The sequence below is a fragment of the Dermacentor variabilis genome, chromosome 10 (assembly GCF_050947875.1).
Source record: "Dermacentor variabilis isolate Ectoservices chromosome 10, ASM5094787v1, whole genome shotgun sequence".
NCBI lineage: Eukaryota > Metazoa > Arthropoda > Arachnida > Ixodida > Ixodidae > Dermacentor > Dermacentor variabilis.
Genome location: NC_134577.1, coordinates 90,395,880 through 90,419,699, shown reverse-complemented (window position 1 = coordinate 90,419,699; position 23,820 = coordinate 90,395,880). Strand labels below are relative to the sequence as shown.

General features: G+C 49.2%; 1 protein-coding gene across 4 annotated transcripts in view; it reads left to right on the top strand.

Annotated features, from left to right (window-relative positions):
• Positions 1–23,820, top strand: part of LOC142560808 (rho GTPase-activating protein 29-like) — a 250,426-nt gene that overhangs the window by 186,164 nt on the left and 40,442 nt on the right. For all 4 annotated transcript variants that reach the window (XM_075673171.1, XM_075673170.1, XM_075673169.1 and 1 more), the window contains 11 exons: positions 486–550; positions 1,355–1,465; positions 4,044–4,124; positions 4,784–4,993; positions 7,142–7,258; positions 9,761–9,897; positions 11,775–11,854; positions 12,498–12,656; positions 14,770–14,900; positions 19,635–20,009; positions 22,870–23,156. In XM_075673171.1, coding sequence (XP_075529286.1) covers positions 486–550; positions 1,355–1,465; positions 4,044–4,124; positions 4,784–4,993; positions 7,142–7,258; positions 9,761–9,897; positions 11,775–11,854; positions 12,498–12,656; positions 14,770–14,900; positions 19,635–20,009; positions 22,870–23,156 — 1,753 coding nt within the window. The remainder of the gene's footprint in view (positions 1–485; positions 551–1,354; positions 1,466–4,043; positions 4,125–4,783; positions 4,994–7,141; positions 7,259–9,760; positions 9,898–11,774; positions 11,855–12,497; positions 12,657–14,769; positions 14,901–19,634; positions 20,010–22,869; positions 23,157–23,820) is intronic.

Sequence of the window (23,820 nt, the reverse complement as noted above, 5' to 3'; positions counted from 1 at the left end):
CAGTTGTCACTGCTGTGAGAACAGGCTCGCGTGGGTTTCTTTTTAATATATTGCCTTTCTCGACAACTACATTTGGCGTAATATTTTCTGGGCGCGATCGTCACCGTGTGATTTACGCGCCGGCTTTGCTTGTTTGCAATGCCTTATTAAACTCAGTGAGAGGAAGCCTTTTAAGACACTGGCTTGTGAACAAAAAAGGCCGGCGTTCAAATGTCAAGTATGCCGTAAAACATTTTTTTTGCGAGAAGCTTAAGTGCGTATCAAGAGCATCCACGCGTACAAGAGTTACGGTGGCTTAAGGAAACGTCCTAGGCATGCAGAAGGTGACGTCACGTTGTTAACTCGCACCCTAGTTGAATAAGAGCGAACTCGACGACTCTCGTTCTCATCTACTTAGGATCTGCTTTGTTGCACTGCTTCTGTGTGTTGTTGTTAAGCTTGGCAAGAGGACAGCTTTGGTTGATGAGGCTTGTTTCTACATACAGAGGCCGAGCACGCCCGAAACCTGCTCAAGCTGGCGCAGACCATGCGACCTGCCCTTAAGGAAGAGGTGAGGCCGCTCATTTAGATTCATACAGCACGTTTTTTTTATAAACGATAGATTGCTTTCGTCGTGACAGAAGCTAGCTACCAGGAAGACAGTGATCGTTTGAGTTCGCGGTTGTGTCGTGGAGTGCTTCTATAACGGTTCACAGAGATGCGCTTCTATGGCATCGCGTCGGAGATCGGTCTTGTTGGTTCTACATGATTCAACATTTAGCAGCGCGAATTGAGGCAGGAACAAAAAAAAAGTAATCAAAAAGAATGTAGAGGTGAAGCCTCGGCCCTAGTCATGTTGTTAGATTATAAATCAGTGAAGTCCTCCGCCATGTCCTGCGTCAAATATTCTTCTTGTTTTTCTCTTTATCTTTATAGGGGGGGGGGTTGAGGAGAGGAGGAGGCCGTCTTCGATTGCTTCCGATTGTTCTGTGGGATACGATGCGACAAAAAAGAAACTCTGAAACTGCGAGCAGGTACAGGCACCTACGCACTGTACACGAAAACACAACGTTACAATACGTCTTAAAGCGCGAACAAACCACCAGTTCGAGGCAGTCTTGCATCTCTTCTGAAGTAATTCCTGCGTCTACTTTGCGCGGCCAGAAATACAGAAGGCCATTCACGTGAAGTCGTGAACACTATTTAAGGAGAATGGTGAAATTACATTAGACAGCAGAACCCGCCTAATAAGCTCTCTCCGGGACTGCAGCAGTAGAGCCTGGTATCCGGGAAAGTGTATTGGCGAGGTTCGAGCGTTTCATTAAGGGAATGTGATTTCATTTTCGAAGTAATTGTACTCTGTGGCCGGGTGCAGAGCTTCCTGCCGTTCCAGTCCATCTACTGCACGGCCATCGACCAGGACCTGGACAACGCCAACAATTGCCTCTCCAACTGTACCCTGCTGCATGACCACAAGTTCGTCGAGGTAACGCGCTCGCTTTACTTCTACTCTACCCGTGCTCACTGCACGCGGCGGTGCTGCGCACGGACACACAAGTGCTGAAATAATCGACGATAATTTCGTTAACACAACACAGTGCGAGCAAAAATAAACGAACGTACAGTATGTGGGGTCTCTCACACCCGTGCTCTTGGGACAAAGGAACGACAACACAGTAGTGCAAACAATCACAAGGGCATTTATTGCACCTTTCATAGATCAGTGCCTGCTAGCCGAGGTGCTACCCACAAAACATGCCGATGGGGGCGCGACAAATCTAGAAGTCTGACTCACCGCGACCGGAAGCGAGCGAATATGTTCGCCCCATGCTGGACCCCAACGCCTGGTCCTTCGCGTGTATGGTCACGCGAATAGTGGCGCGTTCGAAGGCGGCCACGCGAGGCGGTCTCGCAGAAGCATCCGTCGGCGGCGCGCGGGATGTCCACGCCGTTCGCCGACGCGCCGGGGAAGAGACAGCCCGTCCTCCCCTGCGCCCCCAAGTAACCCTGCCGTGAGGCGGCGTTAGCAACGCAACACTCGCGCCATCTCTCGCACTGCGCTTCAACCACATCGACCGCCGCTGACGTCACGCAGGCCACGCGGCGAAGTGGGATTACAGGAGATGCGCTATGCGGGAAAAACATCAGGGGACGCGCGAGAGTCGCGCATCCCCACAAGTACCACCTTACTTAGGCCAGTGTTTTGGCATGTGCGTGGACGACGTAAATATGGAATACTGTGCAGGAGGGGAGGGCATTCTGTAAGCATCCACTTAGTGGATTGCCATTTTCGGTCCATTTCGGCCGCCACTGGTTGGCTGGAGCTGCACTGGTGATTTCAAGAAGGTAGCCGGCCCCAGCCTGTGTCCTTCTCTGTCGTATACAGCTCCAGCCAATTAGCGGTGGCCGTAATGGACGAAATGGGCATTCAACTAGCTGAATAGTTACAGGATACGCTCCCCAGTAGTGGTGCTTTCGAATTTGCTAATTGGAGGTTTCCTGGGCGGGATTCCACGTGGCGACTTCTGATCGAAGCTGAATAACTATCAAATATCAGCTAAATTACATTCGAAATAGTTAAATTACGTGCAACGATTAAAATTCAAGATGGCACGTTAAGGCTCACAAGCCACTACCCCCCAATTCGAGTCGAGACGGCAGCTCCCCCCCCCCCTCCCGAAAAAAAAAAAGCGCGCAAACGTCCGCAGGGTTCGGAAGACTCGGCTGGCGTTTGTTGCGTCTTCTCTAGCTGGCTCGTCAGTTGTACCTCTGCAACGTACCCGTAATGTACTGAGAATCGTGGGAACAACTAGACCGCATGTCTGTGTCAAGATTGGGACAGCTCATTGATCGCGGCCGTGGTTTGTGGGTGAGCGAAATAGCGAGGGCAAAGTTTTGTTCTCGAATGTGAATGTCGCCTCAAATATGTCATGGTCACTCTCCGCTCACAAACATCCACAAGAGTGGTAACGTTCTAGTGTATGTCTTTGCACCCTTATTCTCCCTTCAAGCCAACAAGAAAGTGTTAAACGCGCTGGGACGAAATACGTTCCACGCAAAGCGAACGTCTTCCTTGACCGTAGGTGTCGTGCGGATCATTTCATTCCATTATTCTTTCCATTACGTAGTGACTGTGATGTTCGTTCGCTCGCTCGCTCGCTTGCTGTGCATTCTGCACCATATTGTGTGCATCACCTCGCATTTAAAGTAAATCTGCTTTGTGGTAGCAGATACGGTTTCAAGAAAATTCGCATCGCCAAAATAATTTACTTCGTACTGTTTGACACTTCAGAACTCTCACGGAACACACTTTTTTATCGTGCGGTTGGCCATATGACATAGTATTGCTAAATACATTGTGAAACAAAGGTGTCAGGCTGCATATGTGACCTGCAGAACCTATCATCCATAAGTAACTGTTCGTAGTCTGCTAGCTAGTATTTCCTTATCCGGACGCTTCTAAACACTTTCTCTCTTGTGGCATTTGACCCTACACACAGCCACAGCAGAAGGCAAGCACATGAGCACCTTCTTTTTTAAAGCGGCAGCTTTACTCGCCGCGAACTTGCGATTTCGCCGTGGCCTTGCTCCGAGGAGGCACATGACGTCACACCGCGTTCCTTGTCGTTGCGTTCGCCTTCGATCGCTTCGCCAGCTGCGTCGCATGCCTGATAACATGTCGGAGGATTGAAAAGGAGAGCTCGCGTGCGCCGCAACTATAGTTGAGGCGGCTGTATGGACGGCGACAATTCTTATAGGCAGCAGGAGGCCTGGAATCAACATAGGAACGAGATGAAGAGGAAAGGAATCGCCCAAGAAACAGACGAACAGCGCGCCGAACGACTGGCTAAACGCCGCAACATAGCTAGACAACCAGACTAACCTGGACTTGCAATCAATATTAACCAAGGCTAACCATGCTATGCCTTAGCTTTCGCTACATATATCCTGGCATAGCCGAGCTAAGCCACTGCCATTTTTTTATTCGTTCGCACATGAATGTGTAGCGGTGTGTCTTTGGGGGCGCGCGGTTCAATGACCTTGTTCTGCCTCTGTTTTCGCAGCCTCTGTCGGCCAGGAGGAACGAGCACGAAAAGGCGCGTAAGCAGCTCAAGGAAGCCTGGCAGAGAGAACTCAAGCGAATGGTGAGGCAACTGCTACGTTGAACACAGTCGGCCTCCTAGTCTATCGCTATTTCTCTGTACTTTCCTTTCAGATTTATTCCTTTTCATTTTTCACTCTTTCTTATGGTGCAGTCTGATACCCGTCCGGCGATGATGACGATCGGTTTCTCAGCGTAGCCTAACGCATTCGCCTATCGGAATTGCCACATTAGAATGCTAGAGGCGCCTAAGGAACCCTACTGCAGGGCCCAGCAGGAGCATTATGGAACATGGTATACCGGCGCCAAATTTAGGCTGGGCAATGCAAGACATAGACGCAGGACAAGCGCCGAACTTTCGAGTAGCCTTTATACTCTTGAACTAAGCTCGTAACACGCACAAAGATCAGTTTCTGCGCGGGTAGCACGCTGTGTCACCGTGCACCACTACCGTCAGACGCAGCGAACGCCTTTGCGCATGCAAACAAATGGAAGCGAGGCATAAATTTTCCTTGATAAAGCTATTCTTTCTCTTTTCCGCAAGACTACAGACGCTGGGCCGACGCGAATATCGCCTTCCTTGTCTGAATGCGTAGCTCTCGTGAACCGTGCGGTGTATGGTAACGCGAAGGTTGCTGCCGCTGGTGTCACACATGGGCCGATGCCCTCCCCCACCCCTCTTCCCCGTTCTCGCCCTTGCAGCAAGAGCTGGAGGCGAACGTGCGCAAGGCCCGCGCGCTGTACGTGCAGCGACACCAGGAGCACGACAAGGCCGCCCAGCGGGCCGACGGCGACGAGCGCCGGCGTCGCGTCGAAGAGGAGGCCCTGCAGAAGGCGCGCGAGGCCGAGACCACCTACAAGGCCTGCGTCGTGGAGGCCAACGAGCGCATCGTGGCGCTAGAGAGGACCAAGGTGCGCTTTCTTATCGCGCAGCGGCTTCTGCCAGGGCTCTGTTTGTGGCGCCATGCTTTGAGCCACAAATACGATGGCGAGTTTTAGCACCCCGTTCGTGCTCCGTCGTCTGCCATCTTCCCGAATCGTTGCGCTGGAGAGGACGATGGTGCGCACGGTCCAGTCAAAAGTGCGACTTCTGCGTTTGTGCAGCGCTATGCTCAAGCTTTTACGTGTGACCAATGGTGACTAATGTAACAGAGTTTTAGCATCCCGTTACTGCACTCCTCTACCGATGCTGTTGCCGTCACTTGCCAGCTTTGCGCGTCCTTGCGCTAAGGAAGACTTGAGGTGCGCGGTTCCGTCAGGAGCGCGGCTTCTTGCAGTACCTCCCCGCGTATCTGCAACACCTATCTGCTGTAGGGGCCTTTCACGATTGGTCATTGCGGCGTAGTTTGCATCGATCATGTCGATCGTTATCGCAAACGGCGATCTCTCCAACTTCGACCAATGATCTATTGCGAAGTAAAGAAAGCTATTCTACAACGATAATAGACCGTGGGTCATCTGCCCTGCAGAGGTAACAGCGGGATAAAACGCCCAACTATACACTTAGCCGTGGAGGACCGTGTGGGTGTTCCCGAGCGCAGGCAAAGCGAAGCCAAAATCACTCATTCGGCAATCCCTTCGAAATCATCGTGTAGTAAGTAAGGTACAAAGTTGGCGGAACATCGCGTCCATCTGTTATTTATGGATGACCTTGTCAAAATAGATGATCCAACGTAGAACGCGTTTTCTTAGCACGTGCACTGATAACGTACATTCGGCGCGCCGTTCGCAGGGCAGAGCAGCGTGACAGATCGTTCGGACCGTTCCAGCGGCTGGGACTGTGTAATGTCGCAGGTTTTAGCGCACGCCATGACACTCTCCTGTAGCGTCGAAGGGCCACGGAATCCGCTGACGAGCTTTACCACGACGCAGAATATTGGGCAGAGTGCGGCCTTTTCTATTTGTGAAGCTGTAATCCTCAATAGGGGGCTCTTTGAGTCAGTCGTGCAAACTGCCTTCGGCTCTTTCGCCGGAGACGACTCCTCCGGCAGCTCTGACGGCACTCGGCGTCTTTCTGTTTGGCCAAATCGAGGAGAAAGGAAAATGACTGGAGGGAGCGTGACTTGAGGCAGCTGGCCTCGGCAAGCCAGCCCTCCGTGTCGCCCGGCCCACTCCTCCCCTTCGGGTCAAACCTGCGCGTTGGTTCTAGAGTAGTACGCCCCCCATGGTTACCGGGCCTCTGAAAGCATTGTTTTGTTCGCGATAGCTTTCAGTGACGCCCGCGTCGCGGTCATCCCTCGCCATCTGCTCTGCGCTGTGTACCTCTCACGATATGTCCACACAAGCTCGGCGGCTGGACATTTCCGCTTGCTTATCACGTCGTGAGGGCCTATTTTCCGTGAGCCTTTCCTTTATAAATTTTATGCCAAGGCTTCAATACTCTCATCCAAGTCCCGAGGCTGGCGTACTCACTCACGAGTACACTGGCTCAACAATTTCACCGGCGTGAGATAGGCCGTTAGTAAGAGATGAAGGGTTGGAATGGACTTCAGTATCAGGGATGCAACCAAGGGGGGAAACCGGGCACGTGCCACTTTTCCGGAAATTTCCGTGTACCAGTGTCCCTGGCGTAAAACAGAGGCCACCACCTTGGCCCCTCCCTTCCGTGGTCAATTTGCGCTCAACCCCTCCCCATCCCCTCCTTGAAAAAAATAAAAATAACTTCTGGTTACGAAACTGACGAGCATGTACAAGAGTGAGTGCTGGTTCATGCGAGTGCAAAGGAAAGTCGTCGTCAGCGAGTGTTAGTTAACGTGAGTGTGTATGAGAATGAGCGCTGAGAGCAAAAGCGAGTGTAAGTAGCTGCCTGTGCATGCGAATGAAACTGACTTTGAACGCGAGTATGTTGGTATGATAGAGAGGGCGCCAGTAAGAACCTGAGTGCCAGCGATTTCGAGAGCACGCGACGATTTGAGTGAGTACATTAGCCTGCGAAAATATACTGGTGAGCGAGTGTTGGCTTACTTTGCCGATTTATGAACCTGGCGCTCCCTCCTCTACGATTTTCTTTTTTCCTTCCTCCGTGGTCTGAACGCTTCCTTCTCTCTGTGTGTTGTCCAGGCGGAGGTTCTGCAGCAGGTTCGCGAGCTGATGTGCCAGTGCGACCAGACCATGAAGGCCGTGACAGTGGCCTACTTCCAGTTGCAGCACACCGTCACCGCGCCTGCGCCCATTCAGGTACTGGTGTTTCTATCTAGCCTTCTTCATCATCTTCTTCTTCATCTTCTGCTCAATCGTATGTCCACTAGAAGACGTAGGCCTCCCCCAGCGATCTCCAATTTCTCCTGTCTTGCACTAGTTGATTCCAACTTGCGCCTGAAGATTATACTGCAGAATACCCCCCCCTCTCTCTCTCTCTCTCTCTCTCCTGCTGAAGGGGGCATTCTAATGAACAATATCATTCTGTCTGCTGCTGAAATCCTGATTGGTTGGGGTCACCTGTCTCTTTCTGGCGCGTACACCTGCCTAGCGAATCAGCACTTCAGCACCAGCAAATGGACACGTACAGTGTGCGGACACTTACAGAATACCCACCTCAGGAGGAACGCCCGTGTGCTTATAGCGTGCGTCGCGCACAGCGCTTCATGCTTGCAGCAAAACGCACAACGCTGCCCGTGCTCCGCCATCGAGGCGATCGAACGTAGCAGCGTTGACAGTGCATCTACTTGGCTTCGCCATTTTTCTCAGCCACACGCACTCCTCGTGTCTGTATTCGATTTTAGCCATTCCGCGCGCGAGCAACGCGTGTGCCTTGAGCGGGACAGCACGACAGTGGTTGCGGCTGCGCTGATGGCGCAATTGCGCCTCGAGCTTCCGTAGTTTAACACCTCAAGAAAAAACTCGGACCAACTCAAGCATATATATATATATATATATATATATATATATATATATATATATATATATATATATATATATATATATAAATGTGTGTGTGTGTGTGTGTGTGTGTGTGTGTGTGTGTGTGTGTGTGTGTGTGTGTGTGTGTGTGTTGTTAAACTGCGCGAGATCAGATAACCGGGCAGTGCAGGGATATCATACCCTACTTCAGGATGCTATCTTTCCGCCTCATCTCAAGGGGACGTTCGCGAGGTACAGACAGAAAACACACATTACAGAAAATATTGTTACCAATTACTGTTACAGTTTATTTAGAAATGTAGTTGGTTACAGTTACCACTTACTGGCCATGAGAAAGTACTTGAGCAAATACTGACGAGTAACCGATACTTTTTACGTTATTTTTATCCAAAGCTTCATTAATAGCGCACAAATACACTAGGTAGAACGAGCTGGCCAGGCTCTTTGGTGCGTCCTCAGTAGCCCTTCACGCGTTGTTGATCTTCATCAACAATCGTTTTTCGAAATTTTCGTCGGTCATCTTCCCCCGTTGTATTGTCGAGACACCAGCAACGACACTGACAGCTCACTCGACGAGTGCGCTGGAAGGAAGGGCGGTGTAACTTCCGAACGCCTTGCGTACGAAGTGGGGTTGAAAGAGAAAAATTGGCATCCACCCGAATTGAAGCACGAAGCTACAAAGAAAACCCGTACGGGTTTTTCAGAAAAAAAGCGTCGCAGGTGAAGAAAAATTCATCCTGGTCCGGTACTCGAACCCGGGTGAAACGCCAATCGTACCAACGCCAATCGACTAACGCCACGACGAATGTTTCTTCAACTGCGAGGCTTTCTTTCTGAGAAACCCGCGTGGGTTTCATTTGTAGCTTCGTGCTACAATTCGGGTGGATGTCAATTTTTCGTTTTCATGTACTTTCCTCCACCTTGCGGGCTTGCGCAGAACTGATTTGCCAAAGTTGTGGTTGCTCAACGCGGCTTCCGGTGGGTCCAAAACAATGGAACAAAGCGTCCGTAGTTCGTTTCCGGGCATCATAGTCCGATGTGGCGGGCGCTGTCGACCCCAGCAGCGCCCGCTCAACTCGTCCGCCGAGCTCCCGGACTCCCATGTCAGAATGTGCGCACCGCCGAAGCTGCCGCATAGTTCCCCGCCAAATTAAACTGCTCTAACCTGTATCGCCTGTTGCAGCTTGCCTCGTCTCGTCAATAAAATAACTGTTTACATGTAATTGGTTACTGAATAAAAAAGTTATTGAATTACAGTTAGTGTTACCGAGCAAGGAAGCTTTAGATCGATTGCGAAACTACAAAAAAATTGTAATTAATTACACGTAATTTGTTACGCGCAAGTCTGGCGAGATATCGTGTCCGAATCGGCAGCACCTCCGAGGCTCACTTGAGCCCTCACGAAATAACTGTCCGAGCAAATCTCAGTCACAGCTGTTCACCGTGCGGAAAGAATCATAGGGCTGTGCGTATGAGCTAGGCTTTGGATCGCGGCTGATTAGTTCCGTTGCGAATCTGACTCAAAGATTTGGCTTTTCCATTTCCTTCCACATTCAGCTGGTCTAATATGCTGGCGAATGAATACGGTTATCGGAGCGTCGCTTCCTCACTGCACCGAATTTATGTTGTTCGGAAAAATCCAGCCCAAGAAAGCTCTTTACCAAGTTAAAGATTATGTACTACAGAAGCCATCGTTATAGTTTGTAATTGGAAACCATGAGCTTGCGCAGTGGTTAGCTATTCACGGCTTAACACGATGACAGTAAACAGGGTAATCGTTATCCTTCTGTTTACACTACCTTCTCTATATCCCTGCAGTTTCAGACACTGTGCGAGAGCAGCCGCCTGTACGAACCGGGTTCGCAGTACCTGGAGTTCGTACGCCGTATTCCATCAGGACGGCACCCCGCCGAACTCAAGCTGCTCGCCTTCGAGCCATGTGCCGGAGACACGAGGTGGGAGCGCTCTCTCTCTCTCTCTCTCATTCGGTTTTGTGCATTTCATTCTCATTCTATAGTGTTAGCAGGTACGCGTTGTGTTAGCGCTAGTTCGGGAAGCCCTTTGTCTGACACCTCATGTATGTCATATGTGCCTCCGTAACGTCCAGTAGCGCAAAATGCATGCGTTAGCAAGTTAGCTTTTGAACTACTTCTTATCGTCTTGTCTGAAGCCTGCTGTGTGTGATAAATCTAAGCAGGAAAGAAATGCGCAAAGGGGTGCGCCAAAATGTCTGAGACAACAGCCGTCTATCGCCCAGCGCACGCTAGTTGAAGCCGCAATAGCATGCTGCAGCAAACATAGTGGATTCGGCGCCTTGCTACAGCGCAAGTTTAATTAAAGTATGGGGTTTTACGTGCCAAAACCCCGATCTGATTGTGGGGCACGCCGTAGTTAGGGACTTCGAATTATTTTGACCACCTCGGGTTCCTTAACGTGAACCTAAATCTAAGTACACGATTGTTTTCGCATTTCGGCCCCATTTAAATGCCGCCGCTGTGGCTGGGATCTTGTCCCGCGATCTCGTGCTTAGCAACCCAACACCATAGCCGCCAAGCAACCACGGTGGGTCAGTGCAAATTCATCAACGTGCACCCGAAGCTGTAACTAATGAAGCTTACGTTTCATCCTTTCTCACCTGTGCGTGTTGTTCCTTGATTGAAGCTTACGGCCATTCCGCGTGGTTTCTTAGTGGCTTTGGCGTTACTCTGCTAAGCACGAAGTCGCGGTATCAAATCCAGGTCACGGCACCCGCATTTCGATGGGGGCGAAATGCAAAAACGCCCGTGTACCGTGCATTGGGTGCACATCAAGCAACCCCAGGCAGTCAAAATTGATCGGGAATCCCCCACTACGGCGTGCGTCATCATCAGATCGAAGTTCTGGCACGTAAAACCCGAGAATTTAATTAATTTAGGAGCTCACGGACACTTCCAGCCATTTTCATGATGTCGGGTGTGTCGCAAAACTTTCCTTGCATGAACCACGTTCTTAAGTCTTCCAGTCGTATTACAATTGCATAAAATTTATATGGACATTCCAGGCGCATTTTTGCCGTCGCCGTCGTCGTGACGTTACGTATAAAGCCCAAGGGCGAGAACGGCGTCGCCGCGCGCCGTATGCCGTACGTGACAGTGAAAGCACGCGAGGCGAGCTGGTGATCGCGGCCCAATCTCGCGCGCGCGACTGAAAGCAAACGCGCCGTCTTCCGTCGCGCGTAAGACCGTGGGTGGAAGGGAGGGAGGGTGGGGGGCGCGTTGTGCTCCGGCAGCAACAGTGTATTTCGCGACTGGACGCAATGGGAACTGACGAGCGCGGCTCCATCTTGCGCACGAAGGAAAAGTGGGGAAGCAGCGCAAGAGGGGAGGGGGGAGGGGGGGTCTCGGTTAAAACGCGTTGACGTACTAGTTCTTTTGAATTCATGATGGAATATGTAAGCGCGACTGAACAAGGACGTAGAAAGAAGCAGACACACAAAGACAGCGCTGTCTCCTTGTGTCTGTTTCTACGTCCTCGTTGAGTCACGCTTACCTATTCTATCATTGTTAATTTAGTTAGGAAGCGAATGTTTACAAATCTATACGGCCGATAAGACTACTATCCTTACTTCTTGCAGCTATCTACTAATTTGCTATCGCAATCGCTGCTTCTCCTTTCCGGGGGAACTGCGAATTATTTTTTAGTTCTTCGCTCCTCAGATAGGGTGTGCCGAACAGGGAGCAGACATACGCTACGCCGTTCTAGCAACTGTGCACTCAGCATTTTTATTAGACAGTGCTCCGTGACTCAATTCGCAAGACCCAAATGTCCGCGTACCTATTCTTGTATGGCGCAGGACTGAGTCACGCAAAGTACACGAAGCCGAACTAGAGACGCTGGACCAGGCAGCGCTCGAAGCCAGGCTATCTTCCGAAGGTGAGTGGTGATGTGACAGCTGCATGCGCCGGGTGGTGACAGTAGTGGCTACACCGGCGGGTTAAACCCTGCGATCCAAGGCGGCAATTCCTACGACTGAGCGTCTCTGTCCATGCCACGAAAACGCGTCAACAGATAGGGCACAAACCAGCGTCACTAAAGAGCACAAGGAGTCGTGGAAGATCTGATGTTAAAGGCGCGAAGACGACGGCGGACCAAGAGAGAAACACACATGCACACACGCAAACACAGGGCGCCAAAATTTGTCCACCATCGTCTTCACGCCTTTAACAGATCATGCTCAACCAACACTCTCAGCTATACATCCTAGAGTCGTGGTACTTCGTTGCAATCTACGTGGGGGATCCTCCTGGATACGCCAGGGCCAGTGTGATGTAAGGGTTCATTAACTCATTTTATAATGCCTTAGCATTCTTTTGATAATTCGTGCACTTTCCAGGGTCTCTATATCGTTTGTATGTTTGTTTGTATCTAAGCGTTTTCCCGCCTACCTATAGGTCACTGGGTCGAACAAGGGGTCGAACAGGTAGCGCATTGTGCTGCTAGTTCCAACCATAGCCCAGGCTTCTTCATTGAGTGCTGTACAGGACGAACTGTTCTCCGAACGTGTCTTCACGTGCAGCTGCCGCATCGCGCCCGGCGGGCTGGGCCGGGGCCAGCGACTCGGATGGCAGCAACCGTTCGGGGGACACGAGTCCCGCTGCCAGCCCGCAGGCGATGGCGCGGACCATGCTGCTGACCGTCTCTTCCGGCGACGAGCTGGACACCGACCACGACAACGGTACCTTAACTCCTTCTGGGCCGTGTTCCGTGTTCCACATTTTCTTTTTTTTTTTAGTGGGGGGAGGGGGGAGGACCGTATGTATCCGCAAGGGCAAATGGATTGATTGGCTGGCCGCCTGCTTGCTTGGCTTGTTGGCTGACTGACCGACCGAGAACTGGCCAGTCAGGCAGGACTGTCGTTAGCAGCTCGCGCCTACAAAATTTACATGTAAGATATTCGATACCTACTTAGTAAGTGATTGAAAAATTGATTGATGCCTGCCTACCCAATTGAAAATCCCAGCATTTCCCACCATTAATTTTATGCTGGGCATCGTGGAAAATGTACTGGGCATGTTGAAAAACATGTTGGGTATGATGGAATGCATCTTGCGTATACTTGGTGGATGGTGGGTGCAGTGGTAGATAGATAGTGGGTGCAATGGTAGATTGTGGGATGTATTGGTGGTATACATACTGGGTGACTTGTCTCAATGGTGGGCATGTTGAGTGAATGGTGAGTGTGCTAAGTGGATGGTGGGATACATACTGGGTGACTTGTGTAAATGGTGGATGAATGGTGTGCGTGCTGGGCGAACGGTGGGTGTACTGGGTGGATGGTAGGATACATAGTGGGAGGCCAATGTGTGAACGTATGTGACAGCGGGAACATAATAATTGGCTTATGGAATAGTAGTGACGCAGTGATGATGGCAAGTTCCTGAAGTGATGTGATTCATTCATTTTCCAAATAGTATCACTGTAGTCCCACTTTTTACTTATATATATATGTATGCGTACATGTACTTTTCTAACATTTAGTGAAATATTTCGTGATGCTTGATAATTAACTGTTGTACCTTGCTAAATTTGTGTCTAGTATTAATGTTTTTCTATTACTGTAATGATTTCAGTATTTCAAGTTGCTGTTCATAATAAGATGTCACTGCTTTGCTGCCCTTTGTAGGCAGTGGGAGCTGGTCAAGTTGCTTCAGTGATGCTTTTGCTCCAACTATTTCTCGTGTGCAGCGCATGAAAATTAATATTGAGTTCAATTCTACTTGGGAACACTGATGGTGATTGTAAAGCGTGCTAGACATGTATGTGCCCCTACACTTCAGTGGCTATGATAAACTGCATGCCCGTCAGCATGTGGGAAGCACCACAGGCTTTCTCTCAATGGGTGTTGGGAGGTCAATAGCATGAAGGAAATCCTCATGGCGAACAGAAAACTTTTGTAATTTGTTAGGTGTAATAGGTACAAATGATAATCATACACGTGGCACATAAAGAGAGAATATGACATTGAAAAAGCTTCCAGAGTGATAACACAAAACGCCAAACTAAAATTCTAAGATAACTTTGAATAAATATTCTTTGAAAGAGCCACTATATTAATGTGCACTGTTGCACAATCGTTCTGCAGGCTGTAGGTGATCAGCGAAAATTGTATAAATTACGTTGTTTAGAATGCTTTCTTTCACTGCACTGTCTGGGCCTCTATAACTGTTCGTAGCTTCAAGATAATCGATTTATCGATACCGCCATATCCATATTTCTCATTTACTAGGAAAATGTCGCGAAATTGTGACAGGCGCTTTGAATGATATGCCGATGTAATTTGGAACTTCGATGCATGCATGTAATATAATTTGTGCTCTAAAGTCAATTGGTGTCCAGTGCCCGTACTTTGCAATTCGTTTCCTTGTGTTTTCATCTTCCTTAGCGCCGTAACGTGTTTCATAATATCACTAAAACCGTGTAGCCCAGCTTTCAGCAACATTTACCTGCCTACTTGTCGATTGATCTGATACCAGCGTCTATTACCGGCCGACCGGCTGACCGGCCGACCGGCCGACCGGCCGACCGGCCGACCGGCCGACCGGCCGACCGGCCGACCGACCGACCGACCGACCGACCGACCGACCGACCGACCGACCGACCGACCGACCGACCGACCGGCCGGCCGACCGGCCGACCGGCCGACCGGCCGGCCGGCACTAGACCACCTATAGTAATCTACCTGCTGAATTGTTTATTTGTCGAAAGTTACGCATACATATGGGTGTAAGTGTGGGTGTTTCCTTTCGGGAGTGGGCCATCACGCTTGTGCGGGTGTCGTTGCCTCGCAGAGCGGGCCGCGGGCCGACCCATGTGCCTGTCCCTGGCCGCCGAGACGCACTCTTTCCGAAAGCTGCGCACGCCGTCCCGCTGCCGGGAATGCGACTCCTACGTCTACTTCCAAGGGGTCGAGTGCTCGGAGGTAAGCCGTCGGTTCACGCTGCGCGGCAGATGCTTCAGGGCGCTGCGCCCGTGCAGTTCGTCCACGTGTGCATGACGTCCTGCTCCTCAGCAGTCTGTACTTTTGGCGTTCGTTCGCTTGTTCCTTCTTTTCTGCATTCATTCATTCATTTGGTTATTTATGTATTTTTTCGAAGCGTCCGTGGACGAATTGCTCAACGCGTTCGTATATTTGAACAAGAATAAGTCAGAGTAATGAAAAAATTTACTGAGAAACGATTAGCAGATTTATTCGATTATTTTTGTCAATCTCAATACCGGAGAATGCCGTTACTTGGAACACTGCAATGGCAAATACCTTTTCAATAGCCTTTTCAATACCTTTTCAAATACCTTTTCAAGCGTTTTCAATATGCGTGAGATGATACATACTTCACAGTTCGGCTTCAGGAAAAAGCGCCTAGCAGAACTCGTTAGCAGAACTCGCTCTATTAGTACAGAAGGAGCTCATTTTGAATGGTTTTGAGAAAGGACACTTGGCTCTGGAGATGTATGTAGATTTTAACAAAGCATTCGACTATCTTAATCATAACTTGTTAATAAAGAAACTAGAAAAGTGTGGATTTCGCGGCAAAGCATTGGCCCTTCTCCGCTCTCATTTAAGTTGCAGGCACCAGTTAGTAAATATAAATGGCCACTCACCTCGTGTAAAACCAGTTTTTGTCTGATGTTCCACAAGGAGGTATCCTTCGTCCATTTCTCTTTAACTAGTTTATAAATGATGCTGTAGATACTGATAAAACAACAAATTTGCAATTTAAGCATATGACACGACTTTGCTTTTCTCCGGCATATCATTATGGGACGTTATCAATAAGGCAAACCAAACATTAATGCAACTTGGTAAGTTGACTGATTACAATGCACTAAAGATTAATATTACTAAAACAAAGGCTCTGCTTCTCCGGTCCAAAAGTAAAGACGTTGTCACTGATATAGTTTTTGTGATGACCCTAATATGGGGCAAAGGTTCGTAATATGGGGCAAAGACACAGTTAAAACATTTAAGATACTTGAACTAATAGTTTCGGAAAGAATTTCTTTGGACGACCACGTTAGTTATGTTATACAAACGTTATCCAGTATCGTAGGGATAAGTTAAGGAACGAACTCTCCCCATGAATGTTAAACCTATTTAAAACTCGCATTTTTATTTATATATAACTTACTGTCATCTTGTATGAGGATCTACTACTTCCACGCACTTACGAATGCTACACTCCCTTCAGAAAGGAATGCTAAAACACACGCATAACGTAGCTTTGGATCATCCCTCAGCACCACTTTTTCTTAAGCATATATTATAAATTGCTTATCTATACTCTTATTGCCTTACCGTAACATACGAATTAGAAATAAATAGCAATGAACATTTTCTTGCTCAACGAGCCTGCTTAGATAGGAGGTTACTCCGTTCACAAATACTCCGTTCGTCATGCGTAGGCTTGGAAAGTACAATTACGTAGAACCAACTACGGGACACATTTGTTGATACACAAGCTTTCGGAGTTAATAAACTTACGCAGCGATGAAAACGTCGCTCCGGAAGGGTCATCCCGAAAAGAATTGCGTGCTTTCTTTTCAAATTACTAAATGTTGTTTCATTAGTTTTGTAAATTAGTCTGCAATTATGTACTGTTTCTTATTTAATCCTATTTTACCACTGCTAAACAGTATCTGCATTAAGCATAATTGCTCCGTTTCGTCATAAATGGGACACATGTCACTCTGGCCTAACTGTGGAAGTTAAACACAGCATTCCGTAGTTGTGAGTTTGCCTTTTTTTATCGTAATGTAAGCTGTCTCAGTGTGCTCTTTTGTTTCTATCCAACGAAAATAGTTCGCATTGCCGTTGCTAATGCTGTCTTTTTGTGTGTGTGCTAGACTGCAAGTGGAAATAACTCTCAGGTGGGAGTATAATGCTTGTCCTCTAGCGACCCCCCGGTTGACAGTTTATTATACTCCGTATGGTCCGAGCAGAATTTTTACTCCGTGCGAGCGGAATTTTTGCGTGAAACCTTGGGAGTTTCTTCTTTTTTTGTCTTTATTTTGTTGCTTCACGCTGGACGGAGTTTTTTCGAAGTGCAACGGGACTATAAAAAGTGGTATAGCGTCTGTTTGCGTGAATATATTTAGATGCAGAGGCTACTGGTCAAAGTTCGAAATATACACACAAGACCGCATCAAATTCGATGAAACAAGTCAATGAAAGCACATAAACCATCACATACATAAACATTTGAGAAACGCTCAATGCAAAACTTTGAAAGACATGCAACGTAAACGCGACACGCATCAAGAAGCAAGGTGCCAGTATATATAGCCGCAACATTCTGTGCCTCGAAACCGCCTAGCGACCAGCTGTGCTGTTTTCAGAACTACGACTCACATGCTCGCTCATATGAGATCTGCCTCTCTGAAATTAACAGAAGACTTTAATCAACACAAAACTGTTGAATCAGAATAGTGAGAATGCAAAGTTAATGGTATAGTTTTTCAAAAATAGCACGCAATTGTGTGAGTGCCAAAGCGACTTCGCACGCTGCCGGCGTTCGCGGCCAAAAAGTAGTGCGTTAGTTACGGTAAGCAAACAGATGTAAGTGCGTGTGCTTCATGGCAAAATTAACGTCGTGCGAAATAGTGGTAGCGTAGCAAGAATTTATTACATGTGAGTATGACCCGCGGCAGCCCTCGTAAAACCGAGAAGTGCGTAGTCACACATTTGTTTGACCGCACTACTTGCTCAGCGTCCAAACAATGTTTCCCGGTTGTGAAACGGAGCCACATCACTGATATGTCGAACGAGTCCTCACATTCAGAGCCGGCAGCTATGCTCCTAAATCTGGGATAAAGCATAACGCTAATGCATGCATTATCAGAAGCAACGACCTATCAAAACAAACTGCGTGATAACAATTCGATTCACATGACTCAGTAAGAAGCTTTATCTACAGTACGTACTTACGTCTTACCCTTTTTCTCGGGCGAGGGTATCCGTGCACAGATACATACAGTTGCATGCAGTCCGGTCTTTCTCGCTGGCAACACAGCACCGCCACGAACTCGGAACATGCCATTCATGCACGTTGTCGCTCGGACAGCGGCTGATGTTGCCATTGCTACGTGGACCTTTCAAACATTATATCGGACGTTGTCAGCGTATACTCACAAGCACTTAAACGTCGCATTTCACGTGCTGGAGAATACAAGCCAGGGTCACGCAACACGAAAGCACTGTCGGAAATCTGAGCCGACATCGCGAGTCAACGAGAAGTTTCGTGGTATACCTAAGCCTTGCTCCGCTCTTGAACACGTTGCCCTTGTATTCATCGTTGTCAGCAAAGTGATCACAGCTAACGCATATGAAGCTGAGATACAGTGAGCTTCAGGCACGCCTGTAACACTTTCCGGTAGGAAATATCGGAAAAAACATTGACGAGAAGCTGGCACGGATTGCTACTTCACAGATGCAAACAAACCGTAAGCCGTGAGCACTGCCGACTCCGCCAAACGCGGCCGCTCGCTGGCGCGGTGCGCAGCCTCATGGGAAGCGCCACGTGGCCAACCTGTTTCGGCGGAGGGGGGGTCTAAAACTCCCTGTGCGTAGTTTGTACAAGAGAACAAGGTTTTGAGGCGGAGTAAAATCGCGTCGTGTCGCCTTTATCATCCCGCAGCTAGTCAACGGAGTGGAACGAGCGAATGCCGTTGTATTGCTGCCATACATCGGAGTAAATATTCAAGCATGGAGAGTTTTTAGGATACATCACCTGGTAAAAATTCCCATGTGGGTTTATTTCCGTTTACAGTGATCAGAAGGTGACATGTGCAGCAGATAAGACCAACAGCATTATCAACAGCATTAAATATATTTAATGCTGTTTGTCTTATCTGCTGTACATTTAATGCTGTTGATAATGCTGTTTGTCTTATCTGCTGTACATGTGACCTTTTGATATTGAAGATGTGCACTCGGTATGCAAAGTGTATTTCCGGAAGGCCGGAGCTGGTCAAGCTGCTTCTCTGCTTTTTGTCCCAGCCTCCACCATCTTCATGATGAAAAATAAGGGAACTATTACGATGGATATTGCAATAAAACGCGCCAAGCGTCTGAGCGCGCTGGCTCGCCCTCGGGATATTCTTAATTGTGTCCTATTCCGCCTAATGAGGCATCCTTAGGTGGCGTAATGGAACAAAGGAACAAAAACAGGAAGCGCCTTGTTCGGTCTTTGTTACTTCTTAGTGTGCTGTCACTGTTGGCCCGTCATCTTTTGAAGGCTATGAACCAACTAGCCGCACAATGTGTTCTACTAGTGACTAGAACATCGGGCTTATCTGCTGTGGGTCCCCTTTTGGAATCGAGCCGGTGGTCAATTCTATTCGTTTATTTATTTAAATATACACATGCTTATATATATCCGGAACGTCACAGCGACGGCTAAAATTCGCCTGTAGCGTTCGCACAATTGCCATCGCAGCAAGAGCGGTGGTGCTTACGCTATAAACAGAAACCAAAGGCAGAGTGAAGGCGCAGATATATGGACATAATCGCTCGCTCGTCTTTTCCGTATACTTTTATGTTTGCTGACCTGTTGATGGAGCCCATTCTAATAACTTGTGTGGGCGTGGGCCGATGACGACCCACACGACGCCTGCTGTGTGTTCCTCTACACTCACGGGCGCGCACACACACACGCAGTGCGGCCTGTCCTCGCACAAGAAGTGCCTGGAGACGCTGGCCATCCGGTGCGGCCACAAGCGGCTGCCGCGCAAGATGACCACCTTCGGCGTGGAGCTGGGCGGCCAGCCCGCCGACGAGGTGCCCTACATCGTGCGCCGCTGCATCGCCGAGATGGACGCCCGCGGCTACGGCGTGCGGGGCCTCTACCGCGTCTCGGGCGTCAAGTCCAAGGTGGAGCGCCTGTGCCAGTGCTTCGAGAACGGCGCCACCCTGGTCGACCTGAGCGACTCGCCGCCGCACGTGGTGGCCAACGTGCTCAAGCTGTACCTGCGGCAGCTGCCCGAGCCGCTGCTCACGTACCGCCTCTACCCGCACTTCATCGCGCTGGCCAAGGTATGCCGGACAGCCGGGGCCGGCGTGACGTAAAACTATCTCCGGTCTGTTTTCATTTGAAATCGGCCGTTAGCCCTTCGTGATAGGTCAGAACGGTTCGGGTCCAGCCCATATGGGCGGGCGCATCGCCCATATGGGCTGGACCCGAATCTTTCTGACCTATGGCGGAGCGCTAATGGACGATTAGGAACGGAAACAGATAGGAATACTTATACATCTCGGGTAGGCACACTGCCGGCCACGCTGCGCATTTCTCTCGGTAGTTGTTTATTCGCTCACGTTCTTCAACAAAGATTCCGAAATTGCATCCCGAAGCAGGCAGTATAGCGTATACCGAAAAGCCCAAACATCCACGTGCGCGTTCTCTTGTGCGGCCGGTCGATAGCGTCCCGTAACTTTGGGTCTCCCACTTTAAGGCTATCGAGTAATACTAATGCTACTAATAACATTTATTGAGTGGCGTGGGTACCGTGACTAGCCTGAAAAAGCCTCAAATTGCTTTTGGGGGGAATGCCCGGCAGCTAACGGCATTGATCGCCAAGCACCATTCTTAAAGTGGCCCTTCGACCATTTTATACCCTCCTAGTTCTGCATCACAACCCGATCCTTGTGATATATATCCCGAGGTGAACGCCAAAAAAAAAAAAAGGAATTATGAAAATTGACGCTACCATGCAGACGTTATTCAGTTCACAAATTCAAAATAAAAGCGGGTGAGAGAAAGAACCATACTCTTTCGTATTTCCCTGACCCAGCGAGGTATTATGCTGTTTCCAATCAAAACGCGGCCCTACATCTCGTGGTACCGGAAGTTTTCTTCCCATTCTTGGCTTCCCTTCGCAGCTTGATAGGGTGGTGCCTTCTAGGTAAGCCGCCTGCAGACGCACTTTCTCACACACAGTAAATTTTGTGAGCAGCCGTTGGATGTTAGTGAAAGGTGTGCGGAACAAACTTTACGCAGTGTTCGTACGTACGTACTACGTGAAAGTGCCTGTTTTTGCATTGTACTTCCATGTAGACTACGGTGCCTCGGTGACCTCCTCGCCCGTCGTGGGGGAGGAGGCGCGCATTGAGGCACCCTAGTGCAAGCCGTTGGACAGCTCATCTACAGTGTCAGTTGCAAACGAATTTAGTTTGTGCTGCACAAATGTGTGTCTTCTTCGTAGCTTCAAAAACCATAAAGCACGTATATTTATTTAACGTCGCCAATGTATAGCGTAAGTACGCACAATATATGTTCATGCCCAACCAATCAAAACGAATAGCATAAGCCGCGTGCCTTTGCGTCACCTCCACTGCCGAAAACGTTTTGTATATGACGATGGCAGTCTGTTCGGAAAGTGATTCCAGAAGCAAATATATGAAATGCGCTGATTTCGGCACCTTCACTGGCACTGAAGGCATCGTTAAGTCATATAGTAAGCAAGTGTATAATAAAAACAACATGCATAACGCAGTTCAAAGAAAAAAAAGGAAAGCAAGGGAAAAAGCCAATGCAATATCGATAATGTGGTTGCAATGTGCTTGGTATTATACAGAAATAGGTGCAACAACAATATATTAAAGAAAGAAAAAAAACGCGAGTAATGGGTCAATCAATCCACATTTAGCTGGAAGAACTGTGGAAAAACAACTATTGTTTGCCGTGTCCATGGTGTACTGTGCTTTGCAAATGGCTAGCTAGGCTACTATGTCGCTAAGTACAGGACCCTTCAGGGGAGTGTCGTGCACGTGTAATACCGCTAGGGTAGTGTCCCTGTATATGCTCCCACAGCTCCCTGCGCGAGCATATACAGGAACACTACGCTGGGGGTCAACGCAGCGACCTCTTACGGCGGCAATCCTACGCGGCCTCCTTTCACGAGCGTCCACAGTATAGTACAACATGGCGGAAGAGTGCAACGCCACATCCTTCGCCTTGCGCCTCTCGGGAATCTAGTTTAATACCACAGTAGCGACCACAAATCGGACGTCTCTTGCTTGCTTTCAAAGTGCACAAACAATAACGGGACAAATGTGCTACCGATTACGGGCCGCCTTTGCTTTCGATTTGCGGTGGTCAGCTCGCGCTGAACATGTCCGCTGCGATGAACCTGCTCTTTCTAAGCTACCATATCTTGAGGTGCGGCTGCTTCGCTTTTCGTTTCATCAGAGCAACGTGGCGACATCACATTGACAGTTTGCATTCGTTTAACGTGGCGCTTGCAGGCTTTGTGCAGAACGAATTCAGGGTATTTCTTGTGCTGCTGTGTTCGTGCAGGACACGAGAGAGAAGTTATTGAGTAAACGCAGAGAGGTCGGCTTGTGGTAGTATAGGCAATGAAGGCGGCGACACTGCTCAGAGTGAAGAAGATTAATGAAAGAGGGGTCTGAGGAGTTAGGATGAGGTTATATAAGCAGTAGGATGCGATTATATACACGTTGCGTCCACAGGACCCGTTTAGAACCATGGATCAAGGCCTGCAGTGCTAAAAAAATTATAACAGAACCTTGCATGGTGGCTCGCTCCGTTGATATCGCGTCCGGTCAAGAACCCAGTGCCACTCTTCTCAACGACCTGTTGTTTATTGGCGCTAGCGAAGAGGTCAGTGCCTGCCGTTCACGGCTGTATAAGAAACGAGCAACAAGTATGTGCTCCACTGTCTCAAGTACTTTGACGTGGCACAGTTTGTCGAGTCAGCGCATTTGGATGCTATACAAGTATTGTCGCGTTTATGCGCGGCAACGTTTATAGAAACTGTATCTGTGAAAGCTGGTGCACGAATTGCCGGACTCGTTCTACGCGAGCACGCAACAAACGTAGAACTGGCGTGATGAGGCTTGCGAACTGACAAGCGTCGCTGGTTACACGCATGCGCAGGAGCACCCCGGTGGCACCGGCGTCGCCCACCACCACCACTCTGAAGAGGACGAGGACGAGCTGGGAGATGATGAAAACAGGGACGGCGATCACCGTCACGACGAGGAAGAGGAAGAGGCCGTGGTGGCGGCGCTGCGGTCGCTGGTGGCGCAACTGCCGCCGCTGCACGCGCGCACCCTGGCGGCGCTGCTGCGCCACCTGGCGCGGGTTGCGGCGCATTCACATCTGAACCAGATGCCTGCCGGAAACCTGGCCATTGTGTTCGGCCCCACGCTCTTACGCACGAGGCAAGTCTCGACAGGAACATGCAGAGGCACGCAAGCCCTACTGGAAAAGGCCCGCGTGCCATCTGCCCTATTTCTATACGATTATATGCGTTTATATGAAGAATACAAGTGTTCATACGCGTAGTGCGCACCGATGGGCGCGCCACTGGTGGCGGCTTTGCACAGAACATACAGAAGATGAGCCAGCCGTAGTTTGTTGTGTCGTTGATAGCGTTTTTCTGTCTCATTCACGTTTTCTGAGCAAAATAGGCAACACCCTTCGCATGTGTGGGGTGGCCAAAGCTTCAAGGAATGTCGAAGAATTGTTGCACGGTGGGGGCTCAAATACCGGCGAAAACGTGCCGGCGATACGGTTCTACTCATTCCCCGCAAAGCCTCATCAGCGGGAGCAACAGTAGCAATGGATCGTCGCTTCGGCGGGAAATTTCTTGTTCTCATCCTTTCATTTGTCGCTTCGGTGTTTTTTTTCACTCGATCGTAGTTAGACGCGTAAGCGACGAAGTTCATCTGCAGTGCAGCATGGGGTTTAAAGGCATTTCGCTGAAGTTCGGAATGCCGTTTGCGGCGTATATTGTTTTCCGCTTCTTTACCGCGTTGGGCTAGCTAGGCAGCACGACTGCACGAGCGCATTGTATTGTACGATAAAGCTACAGAAGTTTACAAG